At 52.9% G+C, this 15375-nt stretch overlaps 1 protein-coding gene across 1 annotated transcript in view; it reads right to left on the bottom strand.

The window, feature by feature from the left end:
- Positions 1–9274: 9274 nt before the first annotated feature.
- Positions 9275–15375, bottom strand: part of LOC137306689 (protein C1orf43 homolog) — a 13020-nt gene continuing 6919 nt past the window's right edge. The window contains exon 6 of the mRNA XM_067976031.1: positions 9275–9278. Within this exon, the coding sequence (XP_067832132.1) occupies positions 9275–9278 (4 nt within the window). The remainder of the gene's footprint in view (positions 9279–15375) is intronic.

Here is a 15375-nt window from a genome sequence, read left to right as displayed (position 1 = left end):
TTTGGTTTCTCTACGGGTTTTGAGCAGCTAATTTAGGCTAGCGAGGAGAAAGGGGAGGGATGATATGAAATGGAAATACACACACCCAAAGCTAACACAATAGCACGTGTGTGTGTAAACAGACACACACCCCTCTCATGCTCGATGACAACTACTTGTACTAATGTAGCACCTGAAACGTAGCAAAATATTCCATGGGGTTGCACACAGACTGGAACAGAGCAGCAGTGGAAGTTTCAGTGCAGGTGACTGAACGCCTGTTCAGAGGTGGATTTTTGGGAAGGGAGATCGGTAGCAAGGTGGTTGGGTTTATCTTGAACGTGTTGTCACCGCCCCAATCCGTGCCCATCTCTCCCCGCAACTCCATCTTTTGAATCTCTCCGACCAGGTTTCCGCCTCTGCCGTAGCCCTAATCAAAAAGACACCCTCTGTGGCTGTGAACACGACGCACTGTCAAGCCTCGACCTCTTTTCAGCCTTTGACACAGTCAACCACACCTTCCTCCTCCAACGCCTCTCTGCCCTCGTCCAGCTCAATGGGACTACCCTCTCTTGGTTCCACTCTTACCCATCCAATCGTAGCCAGAGAATCTCCAGCATTGGCTTTTCTTCCTGAACGGAGAGAAAATTATAATGATTTTTTTTTTTATTCGTTCACTGGATGTGGGCGTCGCTGGTGAGGCCGGCATTTATTGCCCATCCCTAATTGCCCTTGAGAAGGTGGTGGTGAGCCGCTTTCTTGAACCGCTGCAGTCCGTGTGGTGACGGTTCTCCCACAGTGCTGTTAGGAAGGGAGTTCCAGGATTTTGACCCAGCGACGATGAAGGAACGGCGATATATTTCCAAGTCGGGATGGTGTGTGACTTGGAGGGGAACGTGCAGGTGGTGGTGTTCCCATGTGCCTGCTGCTCTTGTCCTTCTAGGTGATAGAGGTCGCGGGTTTGGGAGGTGCTGTCGAAGAAGCCTTGGCGAGTTGCTGCAGTGCATCCTGTGGATGGTACACACTGCAGCCACAGTGCGCCGGTGGTGAAGGGAGTGAATGTTTAGGGTGATGGATGGGGTGCCAATCAAGCGGGCTGCTTTATCTTGGATGGTGTCGAGCTTCTTGAGTGTTGTTGGAGCTGCACTCATCCAGGCAAGTGGAGAGTATTCCATCACACTCCTGACTTGTGCCTTGTAGATGGTGGAAAGGCTTTGGGGAGTCAGGAGGTGAGTCACTCGCCGCAGAACACCCAGCCTCTGACCTGCTCTCGTAGCCACAGTATTTATATGGCTGGTCCAGTTCAGTTTCTGGTCAATGGTGACCCCCAGGATGTTGCTGGTGGGGGATTCGGCGATGGTAATGCCGTTGAATGTCAAGGGGAGGTGGTTAGACTTTCTCTTGTTGGAGATGGTCATTGCCTGGCACTTATCTGGCGCGAATGTTACTTGCCACTTATGAGCCCAAGCCTGCATGCAGACTCGGACTGCTTCATTATCTGAGGGGTTGCGAATGGAACTGAACACTGTGCAGTCATCAGCGAACATCCCCATTTCTGACCTTATGATGGAGGGAAGGTCATTGATGAAGCAGCTGAAGATGGTTGGGCCTAGGACACTGCCCTGAGGAACTCCTGCAGCAATGTCCTGGGGCTGAGATGATTGGCCTCCAACAACCACTACCATCTTCCTTTGTGCTAGGTATGACTCCAGGATTTAAACCTGTTTTCCCTGTAAATAAAACCCCAACACGTTTGGTCGGCCGCCTAATCACTGCGTCCGCAAAGAACAAGAACTTTCACAGTCTCAAGTTTCATTCCTTTGTTATGCTCTCTGATATTCCAACGCTCCACTGGCCGACCTTCCACCCTCCATAAACTTCAGCTCGTCCAAAACTCTGCCGCCCACATCCTAACTCGCACCAAGTGAAGAAGGCAGCTCACCACCACCTTCTCGAGGGCAATTAGGGATGGGCAATAAATGCCGGCCTCGCCAGCGACGCCCACATCCCAAGAACGAATTTTTAAAAAAGGTCCCATTCACCAATCACCCCCTGCGCTCGCTGACCTACATTGGCTCCCGGTCCGGCAACACCTCGATTTTAAAATTCTCATCCTCATGTTCAAATCCCTCCATGGCCTCGCCCCCCGCCTATATCCGTTACTTCCTACAACTCTCCAAGATCTCTGCGCTCCTCCAATTCTGGCCTCTCGCGCATTCCCCAAATTTCCTTCGCCCCAGCATTGGCCGTGCCTTCAGCCGTCTAGGTCCGAAGCTCTGGAATTCCTTCCTGAAACCCCTCTACCTCTCCTCCTCCTTTAAGACGCTCCTTAAAACCGACCTCTTTGACCCAGCCTTTGGTCACCTGTCCTAATATCTCCTTATGTGGCTCGGAGCCAAATTTTGTCTGATTATGCTCCTGTGAAGCGCCTTGGGACATTTTTCTATATAAATGCAAGTTGTTGTGGTTTGGGTGGAGTTGATGGGGGCGGGGGGGTGGTGGGTAGGTGGTGAACCTCGCAATCTTCATGCTTTCAGCCAAGTCCCAACTTAATGAGGCATTAGCAAAGAAAGAGGGTAGGGAGACATGATATCAGCAGGGTGTGACTTTCAGGTCCTGCGGGTGTTGTGTTCGTCTCTTGATGTGAAAAGAAACACCACGCAATCTGAAAGTAACACCTCTCGAGTCTGGTCTTTGAAAGAAAACCTTTTCTTAATAAACTGGTTTCCTAGACACTAAGATTACCGTTGCGCTGATTGGGAATTATGTTCCACACTGCGTCATTGTTCCATACACCCTTGGGTTTAATTTTTCTTCTCGAGCTTTGTTTTCTTCCCTTCCTCTGTCCTGTAACTCCATCACGTAGGAACCAGGAGAAGACCATTCAGCCCCTCGTGCCTGTCCCTGCCGATGGCCGATCCGTATCTGACTGGGGCAGAGCTCCAGGGGAGCCCGGTGCCCTCTGCTAACCCTGCCCAGGTGGCCAGTATTTACACGGGAGCCTCAACAGTGAGAGTATCGCAGGCGTGCCCAAATGCTGTCCTCGTCCACATGCATGTTGGGACGTTGCCTGAGCTGGAAGGTGTCAGCCGTGGCTCAGTTGGTAGCACTCCTGAATCAGAAGGCTGCGAGTTCAAGCCCCGCTCCAGAGACTTGAGCACAAAATCCAGGCTGATACTCCCAGTGTCTTTCGGGATAAGACGTTAAACCGAGGCCCCGTCTGCCCTCTCAGGTGGACGTAAAAGATCCCACAGCCACTATTTCGAAGAAGAGCGGGGAGTTCTCCCCGGTGTCCTGGGCCAATATTTAACCCTCAACCAACCGCTAAAAAACAGATTATCTGGTCGTTATCACATTGCTGTTTGTGGGATCGTGCTGTGTGCAAATTGGCTGCCGCGTTTCCTACATTACAACAGTGACTACACTGCAAAAAATACTCGATTGTGTGTAAAGCGCTTTGGGACGTCCTGAGATCATGAAAGGCGCTCTCTAAATGCAAGTCTTTTTTCCGATCCCCATCTCAGAGGGCACTGAGGCCAATTTTATTGCTGCTGCAACTTATCCTGGCTGATATCAGCCAGCTCCGTTTAAGGACATACACAGTTAAAGGGGACAATGGAAATGTGGAACGACCTGGGAATGGGAAAGGAATTAGAAAAGCTGTGGGAACCTAGTGAGCTGTAATTGGGCGCTTATCTTCTTAAGACTAGGTTCGGAAGACAATCTTACAAAATATTTGCGGCAATTTAATTATATAAAAGCACTACTGGGTGATTGCCAGACCACATCACAAAGAATGGCTTGTATTTATCTAGTATCTTATCACATTTCTCAAACGTCTCAAATTGCCGTGCATAAAATCGACTGCTTTGAGATGCAGCGACTGTTGTTACACAGGCAAACTTGGATACCGTTTTGCACACTGCAAAATCCCACAACAACTTGCATTTATATAGCGCCTTTAAACATAGTAAAACGTCTCTCTGTGCATAAATCAGACCAAATATGACAGCGAGCCACATGAGATATTAGGACAGGTGACCAAAAGCTTGGTCAAAGAGGTAGGTTTTAAGGAGCGTCTTAAAGGAGGGGAGAGTGGCCGAGAGATTATGGGAGGGAATTCCAGAGCTTAGGGCCTAGGCAGCCGAAGACACGGTCTCCAATGGTGGGGGCGAAGGGAATAGAGGATGCACACGAGGCCAGAATTGGAGGAACGCAGAGTTCTCTGAGGGATCTCAGGCTGGAGGAGGTTACAGAGATAGGGAGGGGCGAGACCATGGCGTGCTTTGAAAACTAGGGTGACTATTTTAAACTTGAGGCATTGCCGGACCAATGTAGGTCAGTGAGCACAGGGGTGATGGGTGAACGGGACTTAGTGCGAGTTAGGATACGGGCAGCAGAGTTTTGGATCAGCTCAAGCTTAGGGAGGGTGGAAGATGGGAGGCCGGCCAGGAGAGCATTGGAATAGTCGACACAAACAGCAGCGAGGTGAATCTGTTTTGGGTGATGTTGGTTGAGGGAGGAATGTTGGCCGAGACACTGGGAGAGCAACCCTCCTCTTCAAGCAGTGCCTCGCTGAATGGCTTAACGTCTCGTGTGGGGAAAAGCAATACAGCGCTCCCTCAGTAGTGCATATAGGCTCAAGTCCTGGAGTGGTGCATGAACCCACGACCTTCTGACTCAGAATCGAGAGTTCCAAAGCTTCAGGACAAGTGGACGTCGGTTCAAGGTGGTAAAAGGTAAATTCAGGAAGTGTCTCTCACACACAGCGATTAACCCGACTTGCATATGCGACGATAAACCGAGGCCCCGTCTGCCCCCCTTCGGGTGGACGCAAAACACCCCATGGCTACTATTCAAAGAAGAGCAGGGAAGTTCTTCTGATCAAAAGAACATCATTGGCTGTAAAGCGTTTTGAGACTTCCTGCGGTGGTGAAAGGCGCTGTATAAATGCAAGTCTTCCTTCGTTCTTACCGGTCTCTGGGTTGAATAGTGGAGGGAAATCTCTGCAGTCGTTCCAGAGACTGTGACTGGGTGGATTGTAGATTTCTATGGATAGGTAAACAGGGTCTCCTCTCTCGTGTACTTATCCTTTGTGACTTGCAGAACTAAGGTACTCGGTGTACGTGAAGAGGCAGGATGCCTCAAATTTAAACTTCTCATCCTTATGTTCAAATCGCTCCGTGGCCTCACCCCCATCCCCCCCACCCAAATCTCTCTAACCTCCTCCAGCCCTACAAACCTCTGAGGACTCTGCGTTCCTCCAATTCTGGTCTCTCGTGCATCCTCCATTCCCTTCGCCCCACCATTGGCAGCCGTGCTTTCAGCTCAGTCGGCTCGGGAATTCCCTCCCTAAACCTCTCCGCCTCTCTTCCCCTCCTTTTAAGGCTCTCCTTAAAATCCACCAGTCCTAATGCCTCCCTGTGTGGCTCGGTGTCAAATTTTGTCTTGATTACGCTCCTGTGAATCGCCTTGGGAAAATAAGGACGCTGTATAAATTGCAAGTTGTTGCTGTTAACTGTCTAATGTGGTCCAGCATCATTTCTCTGCGTCCACTTGTCATTGCGCAAGGCGTCTGTCCTTGTCTCAGTTGCCTCTGCTTGGAACCTCTCCTTACACCAAGTATGTAAATACAGTAGTAAAGCTTGAACTGCACACATCCCCACAGATGACGGCTCACCAACGCCCCAATAAACAAATCACATGCAAATAAAAGATCTGCCCATCCCTTCCTATTCTTAGAATTCGGCCATTCTGCGGCTGGGACAAATGATTTGACCTAAAGTGAGTGTCAGAGATAAATTCAGTTGCTAACATTCTTGCCTCCGAGTCAAAGAATGAAAAAAATCTTGCATTTATACAGCGCCTTTCAAGACCTCAGGACATCTTAAAGTGCTTCACAGCCAATTAAGTACTTTTGAAATGTAGTCACTGCTGTAATGTAGGAATTGAGGCAGCCATTTTGTGCACAGCAAGTTCCCACAAACAGCAATGAGATAAATCACCAGATAATTTTCTTTTGGTGTTGGAATATTGGGCCAGGACAGTGGGGAGAACTCCCCCTGCTCTTCTTCGAAATCGTGTCGTGGGATCTTTTACCTCCACCCAGGGGGCAGACAGGACCTCAGTTTAACGTCTCATCTGAAAGACGGCACCTCCGACAGTGCAGCGCTCCCTCAGAACTGCACTGGAAGTGTCGGCCCGGATTATGTGCTCAGGTCTCTGGAGTGGGGCTCGAACCCACAACCTCCTGACGAGAGTGCTACCAACTGAACCGTGGCTGACAATTTAGTAGAAAGGTTGTAGGTTCAAGCATGTAATCTGGGCTGGCAAACCAAGTCCCTGCCTACATATACTTCCTCCTCACCAGACTCATCGCACCAACCCTGTAGTACTCGTCACCTCCCTCTCTCTCCTACAATCCGAGTTTTTTTTTTCCCCCCCCTCTTTCTCTCGCTATCCCTTACATTCCAAGAGAAGTCTGAACCTTCACCACAACACCCCTGGCACACACAACCTTTAGTTAATGTCAAGGTGACGTAGCGATAAGGTGGCAAATGCTTTCAGGTACAGTTGTTATTGTCTCCACTGATAGCATTGAAGGCAGGGAGATTCACATTTCTTACTTGCGTTTCACCCAATCAATCTAACCCTTGTTTCTTTTTGAAAATTCAGCCTGCTCACACGCAATTGAGTACACCTGGACGAGGAAGTCGCTGGGAAACTGGAATTTGACCAATCACAAGCAGTATCCACGCCCGCTGATCTGACAAGTTTGTGGTTACGGCTGTGTTTTTTTTATAATGTTTTGTTAATGATTATATCCTGCATATAGTCTGAACTTTGTCTAATACAAACACAAGCTCTATCCAAGGCTTTTAACTCCTTTTGAGAGCCAAGATTATGTGCTCAAGTCTCTTGAACCCACAACCTTCTGACTCGGAGGCCAGTGTGCTACCCACTGAGCCACGGCTGATGTAAATGCAAGTCTGTCTTTCTTAATGATCCTACTATGTGGTCAGTTCGCCTCGAAACTTTCCTCCCTTGTTTCTCCAAAGCTCCAGATACTTCAACCAACACACCCTTCCCCCTCACTGTGTTGAAATCCCATCGTCTCCTACTCTATCTAGTCCTTTACCGGGACCTCAAACCTGCGGAATTCCTCACCTTCCCTTCCTCCTACAATCTGTCGGCTTTTAAAACCGATGCTTGTATCACTATTTTCTGATTCATAGAATCATATAGCCATTCGGCCCATCTTGCCTGTACCGGCTCTTTTGAAAGAGCTATCCAATTAGTCCCACTCCCCCCCCCCACCCCTGCTCTTTCCCCGTAGCCCTGAAAATTTCTCCTTTTCAAGTATTTATCCAATTCCCTTTTGAAAGTTATTATTGAATCTGCTTCCAGATCAGAACAACTCGCTGCGTTAAAAAAAAATTCTCCTCATCTCCCTCCTGGCTTTTTTGCCAATTAGCTTAAATCACTGCCCTCTGGTTACCAACCCTCCCACCAGTGGAAACACTTTCTCCCAATCTACTCGATCAAAACCCTTCATAATTTTGAACACCTCCATTAAATCTCCCCTTAACCTTCTCTGCTCCAAGGAGAACAACCCCAGCTTCTCCAGTCTCTCCACGTAACTGAAGTCCCTCATCCCTGGTACCATTCTGGTAAATCTCCTCTGCACCCTCTCCAAGGCCTTGACATCCTTCCTAAAGTGCGGTGCCCAGAATTGGACACAATTCTCCAGCTGGGGCCAAACCAGTGTTTTATAAAGGTTTGATGTAACTTCCTTGCTTTTGTACTTTATGCCTTTATTTATAAAGCCCAGGATCCCATATGCTTTTTTGAACAGCCTTCTCAACTTGTCCTGCCACCTTCAAAGATTTTTGTATGTGAACCCCCAGGTGTCTGTTCCTGCACCCCCTTTAAAATTGTACCATTTAGTTTAATTTATTCCTTCCTGATTCGCCTTGTCTTCTCCCTTACTTTTTATCCCAACCTTGCTGATGTCTGGCGGTGTCGAGCCTTTACCTTCAAGTGCCCTCCATGGCCTCGCCTTCCTATTTCTGTAACCTCCTCCAGCCCCACAACCCTCAGATCTTTGCGCTGTCCAATTCTGGCCTCTTGTGCATCCCCGATTTTCATCGCTCCACCATTGCCGGCCGAGCCTTCAGCAGCCTACGCCCTAAGCTCTGGAATTCCCTCCCTAAACCTCTCCTCTGCTCCTTAAAACCCTCCTGTTTGACCAAGCTTTTGGTCACCTGCCCTAATACCTCCTTGTGTGGCTCGGTGTCAAATTTCGATTGATAATCGCTCCTGTGAAGCACCTTGGGACCTTTACTACGTTAAAGGCACTTTATAAATGCAAGTTGTTGCTGACTGTGAATGTGGGTAGGTTATTCTGTCACAGGGAGCCGAGCCTGACTTTGTCCTCACCCGATATTCGAGCACACACCTAACGGGGGCCGTGCTGAATAGTTAGGATGCCGAAACCGACCACAGTGCCCGACTGAGAACAAACTGAGCACAGACCAGGGGGTCTGAACCTGGGACCTTCCTGGTTTACGTGGTTGCATTCACCGGATAAACTTTCTGAGCTTTCCCTTTGCCTTGGTTCAACCTGCAACGAAAGTCTCCTCTTGACCCAAACAGTTCTGCTGACGAGCCCCACCCTAAGTGTTAGATTTTACAGGAAATTCGGCCCAACAGGTCTATGCCGGCGTTTATGCTCCACACGAGCCTCCTCCCTACTTCATCTCACCCTATCAGCATATCCTTCTCTTCCTTTCTCCCTCATGTGTTTATCCAGCTTCCCTTTAATTCCATCTACACTATTTGCCTCAACCACTCCATGTGGGAGCAAGTTCCACATTCTCACCACTCTCTGGGTAAAGAAGTTTCTCCTGAATTCCTTACTGGATTTATGAGTGACTCTCTTATATTTATGACTCCGAGGTTTGGAATCTGCCACAAGTGGAAACATATTAACCAGACTTTCTCTTTACTGTCGAGTTGCCCAACCAACCTCAACCCAAACAGGAGGGAAAAACAACGGATGCAGTTCAAAACATGCAGCTCATGGGTTTAATACGCATTCAACATTTTCTTTGCAGGTGACACTATGTTGAGAGGCACGGTAAGTTTAGTGGTGGACGGGAGCAGGAAGTTACAAAGGGGCATGGACAGACTAAGTGAGTGGGCAAATCCATGGCAGATGGAGTTCAATGTGGGCAAAGTGTGAGGTCATCCACTTTGGACCCGAGAAAGACACATCAGAATATTTCCTCAATGGTCAGCTGTGGAAGAGCAAAAGGGATTTAGGTGTCGGTGTACACAAATCACTAAAAGCTAGTGGGCAGGTACAAAAAGTAATCAGTGAGGCTAATGGGATCTTATCCTTTATCTCAAGTGAGGAAGTGATTCTTCAGTTGCACAGAGCCTTGGTCAGGCCCCATCTGGAGACGCTGCCTTCAGTTCTGGGCACCGCACCTCAGGAAGGATATATTGGCCTTGGAGGGGGTGCAATGCAGATTCACCAGGATGATACCGGGGCTAAAAGGGTTAAATTATGAGGACAGGTTGCACAGACTAGGCTTGTATTTCCTTAAGTTTAAAAGATTGAGGGGTGATTTAATTGAAGTCTTTAAAATGATAAAGGGATTCGATAGGATCGATACAGAGAAACTATTTCCCCTGTGGGGGGAATCCAGAACAAGGCCGGGGGGGGGGGCGGGGTTCACTTAAAATTAGAGCTAGGCCATTTAAGAATAAAATCAGGAAGCACTTTTTCCAGACATGGGGGAGTGGAAATCTGGAACTTTCCCCCCCAAAAGGCTGTGGCTGCTGGGGGACAATTGAAATGTTAAAGACTGAGATTTTTGTTGGGTAATGGTACCAAGGGATATGGAGCAAAGGCAGGTAAATAGAGTTGATCCCCTCCCCCCCTCTATATAACAACAAAATGGATGTCCAATAAATTTGTTTTTTTTTATTTTTTATGTCCACTTGAACAGGTAGTCGGGGCCTCGATTATTGCAGGAGGATTTGAGTACAGGAGCAGGGATGTCTTACTGCAGTTGTACAGGGCCTTGGTGAGACCACATCTGGAGTACTGTGTGCAGTTTTGGTCTCCTTATCTGAGGAAGGATGTCCTTGCCATGGAGGGAGTGCAACGAAGGTTTACCAGACTGATTCCTGGGATGGCAGGACTGAGGTATGAGGAGAGATTGGGTCGACTAGGCCTATATTCACTCGAGTTTAGAAGAATGAGAGGTGATCTCATCGAAACATATAAAATTCTAACAGGAGTAGACAGACTAGATGCAGGGAGGATGCTCCCGATGGCTGGGGAGTCCAGAACCAGGGGTCACAGTCTCAGGATACGGGGTATGCCATTTAGAACCGAGATGAGGAGAAATTTCTTCACTCAGTGGGCGGTGAACCTGTGGAATTCTCTACCACAGAAGGCAGTGGAGGCCAAGCCATTAGATGTATTCAAGAAGGAGATAGATATATTTCTTAATGCTAAAGGGATCAAGGGATATGGGGGAAAAGCGGGAACGGGGTACTGAGTTAGACGATCAGCCATGATAATTTTGAATGGCGGAGCAGGCCCGAAGGGCCGAATGGCCTACTCTTGCTCCTATTTTCTATGTTTCCATGTCTCATTTAAAAGACGGCACCTCCGACAGTGCAGCACTCCCTCAGTACTGCGCTGGAGTGTCGGCCTGGATTTTGTGCTCAAGTCCCTGAAGTAAGGCTCGAACCCACGACCTTCTGACCCACGGTTGACAGGGCTACCGACTGAGCCAAGGCTGAGGAGAGTTGGTTGGATAGAGATGAGGAACAGAAACCCTAGTTGATTCCCTGCCCCATCCCCGGAGTGCTGAAGCCAATTTCGGTGCCCCACACGGTGCCTCAACTAATTAAAAGAGCAATTCAGCAATATGCATTTATACAGTGCCTTTAACGTAGTAAAATGCTCCAGTGCACTTCACTGGAGCGTAAACAGACAAAAATTGACACCGAGCCAAAGAGGGAGACCTTCAAACAGGCCAAAGAGGTAGGTTTTAAGGAGAGAGAGGTGGAGAGGTTTAGGGAGGGAATTCCAGAGCTTAGGGCCCAGGTGGCTGGAGGCACGGCCGCCAATGGTGGAGCGATGAAAATCAGGGATGCGCAAGAGGCCAGAATTGGAGGAGTGCAGAGATCTCGGAGGGTTGTGGGGCTGCACATTGCCCCAATGGCCCAGTCAGTGGGTAAATATATCTGAGGGTCTCCCATCTGTGCCAGATTGGCTAATCCTATCCACGATGGTAACCAGGTGCTACAGTTAGCCTCAGTACCCCTCAGAGATCCAGATCACTATCCCTTGACCCCTGTTGGGGGAAAAAATGCACAGGCGGTGAACGTCTGGTGTGGAGGGAGCTTGCTGCTTTTCACTCCCAACCCAGTACCCTGTTGCCATGGAGATCGGTTGCCAGGGCAGGGGCTACCCATGTGTGGGGTAAGTGGGAAAAAGTCAGTGCCTTGGTGAGGTGGGGGGGTGGGAAACTGGAGGAGGGGAGAATACAGTGGGTGGGGGGGAGGAGACTGGAGGAGGGGGGAATGCAGTGGGGGGGGAAACTGGAGGAGGGGAGAATACAGTGGAGGAGGGGAGAATGCAGTGGAGTGGGGGGGGAGGGAGACTGGAGGAGGGGAGAATGCAGTGTGGGGGGGGTGGGGAGAAGAGACTGGAGGAGGGGAGAATGCAGTGTGGGGGGGGGGAGAGACTGGAGGAGGGGGAATGCAGTGGGGGGGGAAACTGGAGCAGGGGGGAGCAGTGGTGGGGGGGGAAGAGACTGGAGCAGGGGGGAATGCAGTGGTGGGGGGGGAAGAGACTGGAGGAGGGGAGAATGCAGTGAGAGGGGGAAGAGACTGGAGGAGGGGGGAGAATGCAGTGAGGGGGGAAAGAGACTGGAGGAGGGGAGAATGCAGTGGGGGGGGGAATGGGAGGAGGGGAGAATGCAGTGGGGGGGGGAAGAGACTGGAGGAGGGGAGAATGCAGTGAGGGGGGGAAAGAGACTGGAGGAGGTGAGAATGCAGTGAGGGGGGGGAAAGAGAATGGAGGAGGGGAGAATGCAGTGGGGGGGGAATGGGAGGAGGGGAGAATGCAGTGGGGGGGGGGAATGGGAGGAGGGGAGAATGCAGTGGGGGGGGAATGGGAGGAGGGGAGAATGCAGTGGGGGGGGGGGAATGGGAGGAGGGGAGAATGCAGTGGGGGGGGGGAATGGGAGGAGGGGAGAATGCAGTGGGGGGGGAATGGGAGGAGGGGAGAATGCAGTGGGGGGGGAATGGGAGGAGGGGAGAATGCAGTGGGGGGGGGACTGGAGGAGGGGAGAATGCAGTGGGGGGGGGAATGGGAGGAGGGGAGAATGCAGTGGGGGGGGGGGAATGGGAGGAGGGGAGAATGCAGTGGGGGGGGAATGGGAGGAGGGGAGAATGCAGTGGGGGGGGAATGGGAGGAGGGGAGAATGCAGTGGGGGGGGGGAAAGAGACTGGAGGAGGGGAGAATGCAGTGGGGGGGGGGAAAGAGACTGGAGGAGGGGAGAATGCAGTGGGGGGGGGGGAAAGAGACTGGAGGAGGGGAGAATGCAGTGGGGGGGGGAAAGAGACTGGAGGAGGGGAGAATGCAGTGGGGGGGGAAGAGACTGGAGGAGGGGGAAGAGACTGGAGGAGGGGGAAGAGAACTGGAGGAGGGGAGAATGCAGTGGTGGGGGAAGAGACTGGAGGAAGGGAGAATGCAGTGGGGGGGGAAGAGACTGGAGGAGGGGAGAATGCAGTGGGGGGGGAAGAGACTGGAGGAGGGGAGAATGCAGTGGGGGGGGGAAGAGACTGGAGGAGGGGAGAATGCAGTGGGGGGGGGGGAAGAGACTGGAGGAGGGGAGAATGCAGTGGGGGGGGAAGAGACTGGAGGAGGGGAGAATGCAGTGGGGGGGGGAAAGAGACTGGAGGAGGGGAGAATGCAGTGGGGGGGGAGAATGCAGTGGGGGGGGGGAGAATGCAGTGGGGGGGGGGGAGAATGCAGTGGGGGGGGAAAATGCAGTGGGGGGGGGGAAGAGACTGGAGGGGGGAGAATGCAGTGGGGGGGGAAGAGACTGGAGGGGGGGAGAATGCAGTGGGGGGGGGAAGAGACTGGAGGGGGGAGAATGCAGTGGGGGGGGGAAAGAGACTGGAGGGGGGAGAATGCAGTGGGGGGGGAAGAGACTGGAGGAGGGGAGAATGCAGTGTGGGGGGGGGGGAGAATGCAGTGGGGGGGGGGGAAGAGACTGGAGGGGGAGAATGCAGTGGGGGGGGGAAAGAGACTGGAGGGGGGGAGAATGCAGTGGGGGGGGGAAGGGACTGGAGGGGGGAGAATGCAGTGGGGGGAGAATGCAGTGTGGGGGGGGAGAATGCAGTGTGGGGGGGGAGAATGCAGTGTGGGGGGGGGGAGAATGCAGTGTGGGGGGGAAGAGACTGGAGGAGGGGAGAATGCAGTGGGTGGGTGGGGGGGGGAGGGGGGGGGGAAGAGACCGGAGGAGGGGAGAATGCAGTGTGGGGGGGGAAGAGACTGGAGGAGGGGAGAATGCAGTGGAGGGGGGGGAAGAGACTGGAGGAGGGGAGAATGCAGTGGAGGGGGGGGAAGAGACCGGAGGAGGGGAGAATGCAGTGGGGGGGGGAGACTGGAGGAGGGGAGAATGCAGTGGGGGGGGGGGGGGGGGGAGAGACCGGAGGAGGGGAGAATGCAGTGGGGGGGGGGGGGGGAGAGACCGGAGGAGGGGAGAATGCAGTGGGGGGGGGGGGGGGGGAGAGACCCGGAGGAGGGGAGAATGCAGTGGGGGGGGGGGGGGGAGAGACCGGAGGAGTGGAGAATGCAGTGGGGGGGGGGGGGAAAGAGACCGGAGGAGTGGAGAATGCAGTGGGGGGGGGGGGGGAGAGAGACCGGAGGAGGGGAGAATGCAGTGAGGGGGGGGGGGGGGGAGACTGGAGGAGGGGAGAATGCAGTGGGGGGGGGGAAGAGACTGGAGGAGGGGAGAATGCAGTGGGGTGGGGGGGGGAAAGAGACCGGAGGAGGGGAGAATGCAGTGGAGGGGGGAGACTGGAGGAGGGGAGAATGCAGTGAGGGGGGGGGGGAAGAGACCGGAGGAGGGGAGAATGCAGTGGGGGGGGAATGGGAGGAGGGGAGAATGCAGTGGGGGGGGATGGAGACTGGAGGAGGGGAGAATGCAGTGGGTGGGGGGGGAGGGGGGAGAAGAGACCGGAGGAGGGGGAGAATGCAGTGGAGGGGGGAGACTGGAGGAGGGGAGAATGCAGTGTGGGGGGCGGGGGAGAGACCGGAGGAGTGGAGAATGCAGTGGGGGGGGGGGGGGAGAGACCGGAGGAGTGGAGAATGCAGTGGGGGGGGGGGGGAAGAGACCGGAGGAGGGGAGAATGCAGTGGGGGGGAAAGAGACTGGAGGGGGGGGGGGGGGGAAGAAAGAGACTGGAGGAGGGGAGAATGCAGTGCGGGGGCGGGGGGGGAAGAGACTGGAGGAGGGGAGAATGCGGGGCGGGGGGGGGGAGAGACTGGAGGAGGGGAGAATGCAGTGGGCGGAGGAAGAGACTGGAGGAGGGGGAGAATGCAGTGGGGGGGAAAGAGACTGGAGGGGGGGGGAAGAAAGAGACTGGAGGAGGGGAGAATGCAGTGGGCGGAGGGAAGAGACTGGAGGAGGGGAGAATGCAGTGTGGGGGAAAGAGACTGGAGGAGGGGAGAATGCAGTGTGGGGGGGGGGAGACTGGAGGAGGGGGAGAATGCAGTGGGCGGAGGGAAGAGACTGGAGGAGGGGAGAATGCAGTGTGGGGGGAAAGAGACTGGAGGAGGGGAGAATGCAGTGTGGGGGGGGGAGACTGGAGGAGGGGAGAATGCAGTGGCGAGGGGAGACTGGAGGAGGGGAGAATGCAGTGTGGGGGGGGGAGACTGGAGGAGGGGAGAATGCAGTGTGGGGGGGGGAGACTGGAGGAGGGGAGAATGCAGTGTGGGGGGGGGAGACTGGAGGAGGGGAGAATGCAGTGGGCGGAGGGAAGAGACTGGAGGAGGGGGAGAATGCAGTAAATTGAGAACCAAAATAATTGTCAGCAACCACCCATTAAAGAGGATTAAAAAGAGCGTCACGCCTCGAGGGTTGGGAGGGCTGAAACTGAATGAAATCGGAGGGAGGGAGGGAGGGGAATGGAACGTCGCCACCGCCAGCCGCAGGCGATTTGTGAATGGGGATGTTGCGCGGCCTGTGATTGGCCCGGCCCGTGTGTCAATCTGGCGCTTGCAATGTATCCACTTGTCACTCGCTACTTTCCTTCCATTGACCTGGGAGCGAACTTGTGTGTAAACTAACCTCGCATA

The sequence above is a fragment of the Heptranchias perlo genome, chromosome 44 (genome assembly GCF_035084215.1).
Source record: "Heptranchias perlo isolate sHepPer1 chromosome 44, sHepPer1.hap1, whole genome shotgun sequence".
Taxonomy (NCBI): domain Eukaryota; kingdom Metazoa; phylum Chordata; class Chondrichthyes; order Hexanchiformes; family Hexanchidae; genus Heptranchias; species Heptranchias perlo.
The sequence above is the reverse complement of the archived record's forward strand: the minus strand, read 5'-3'. Positions and strand labels throughout refer to the sequence as shown.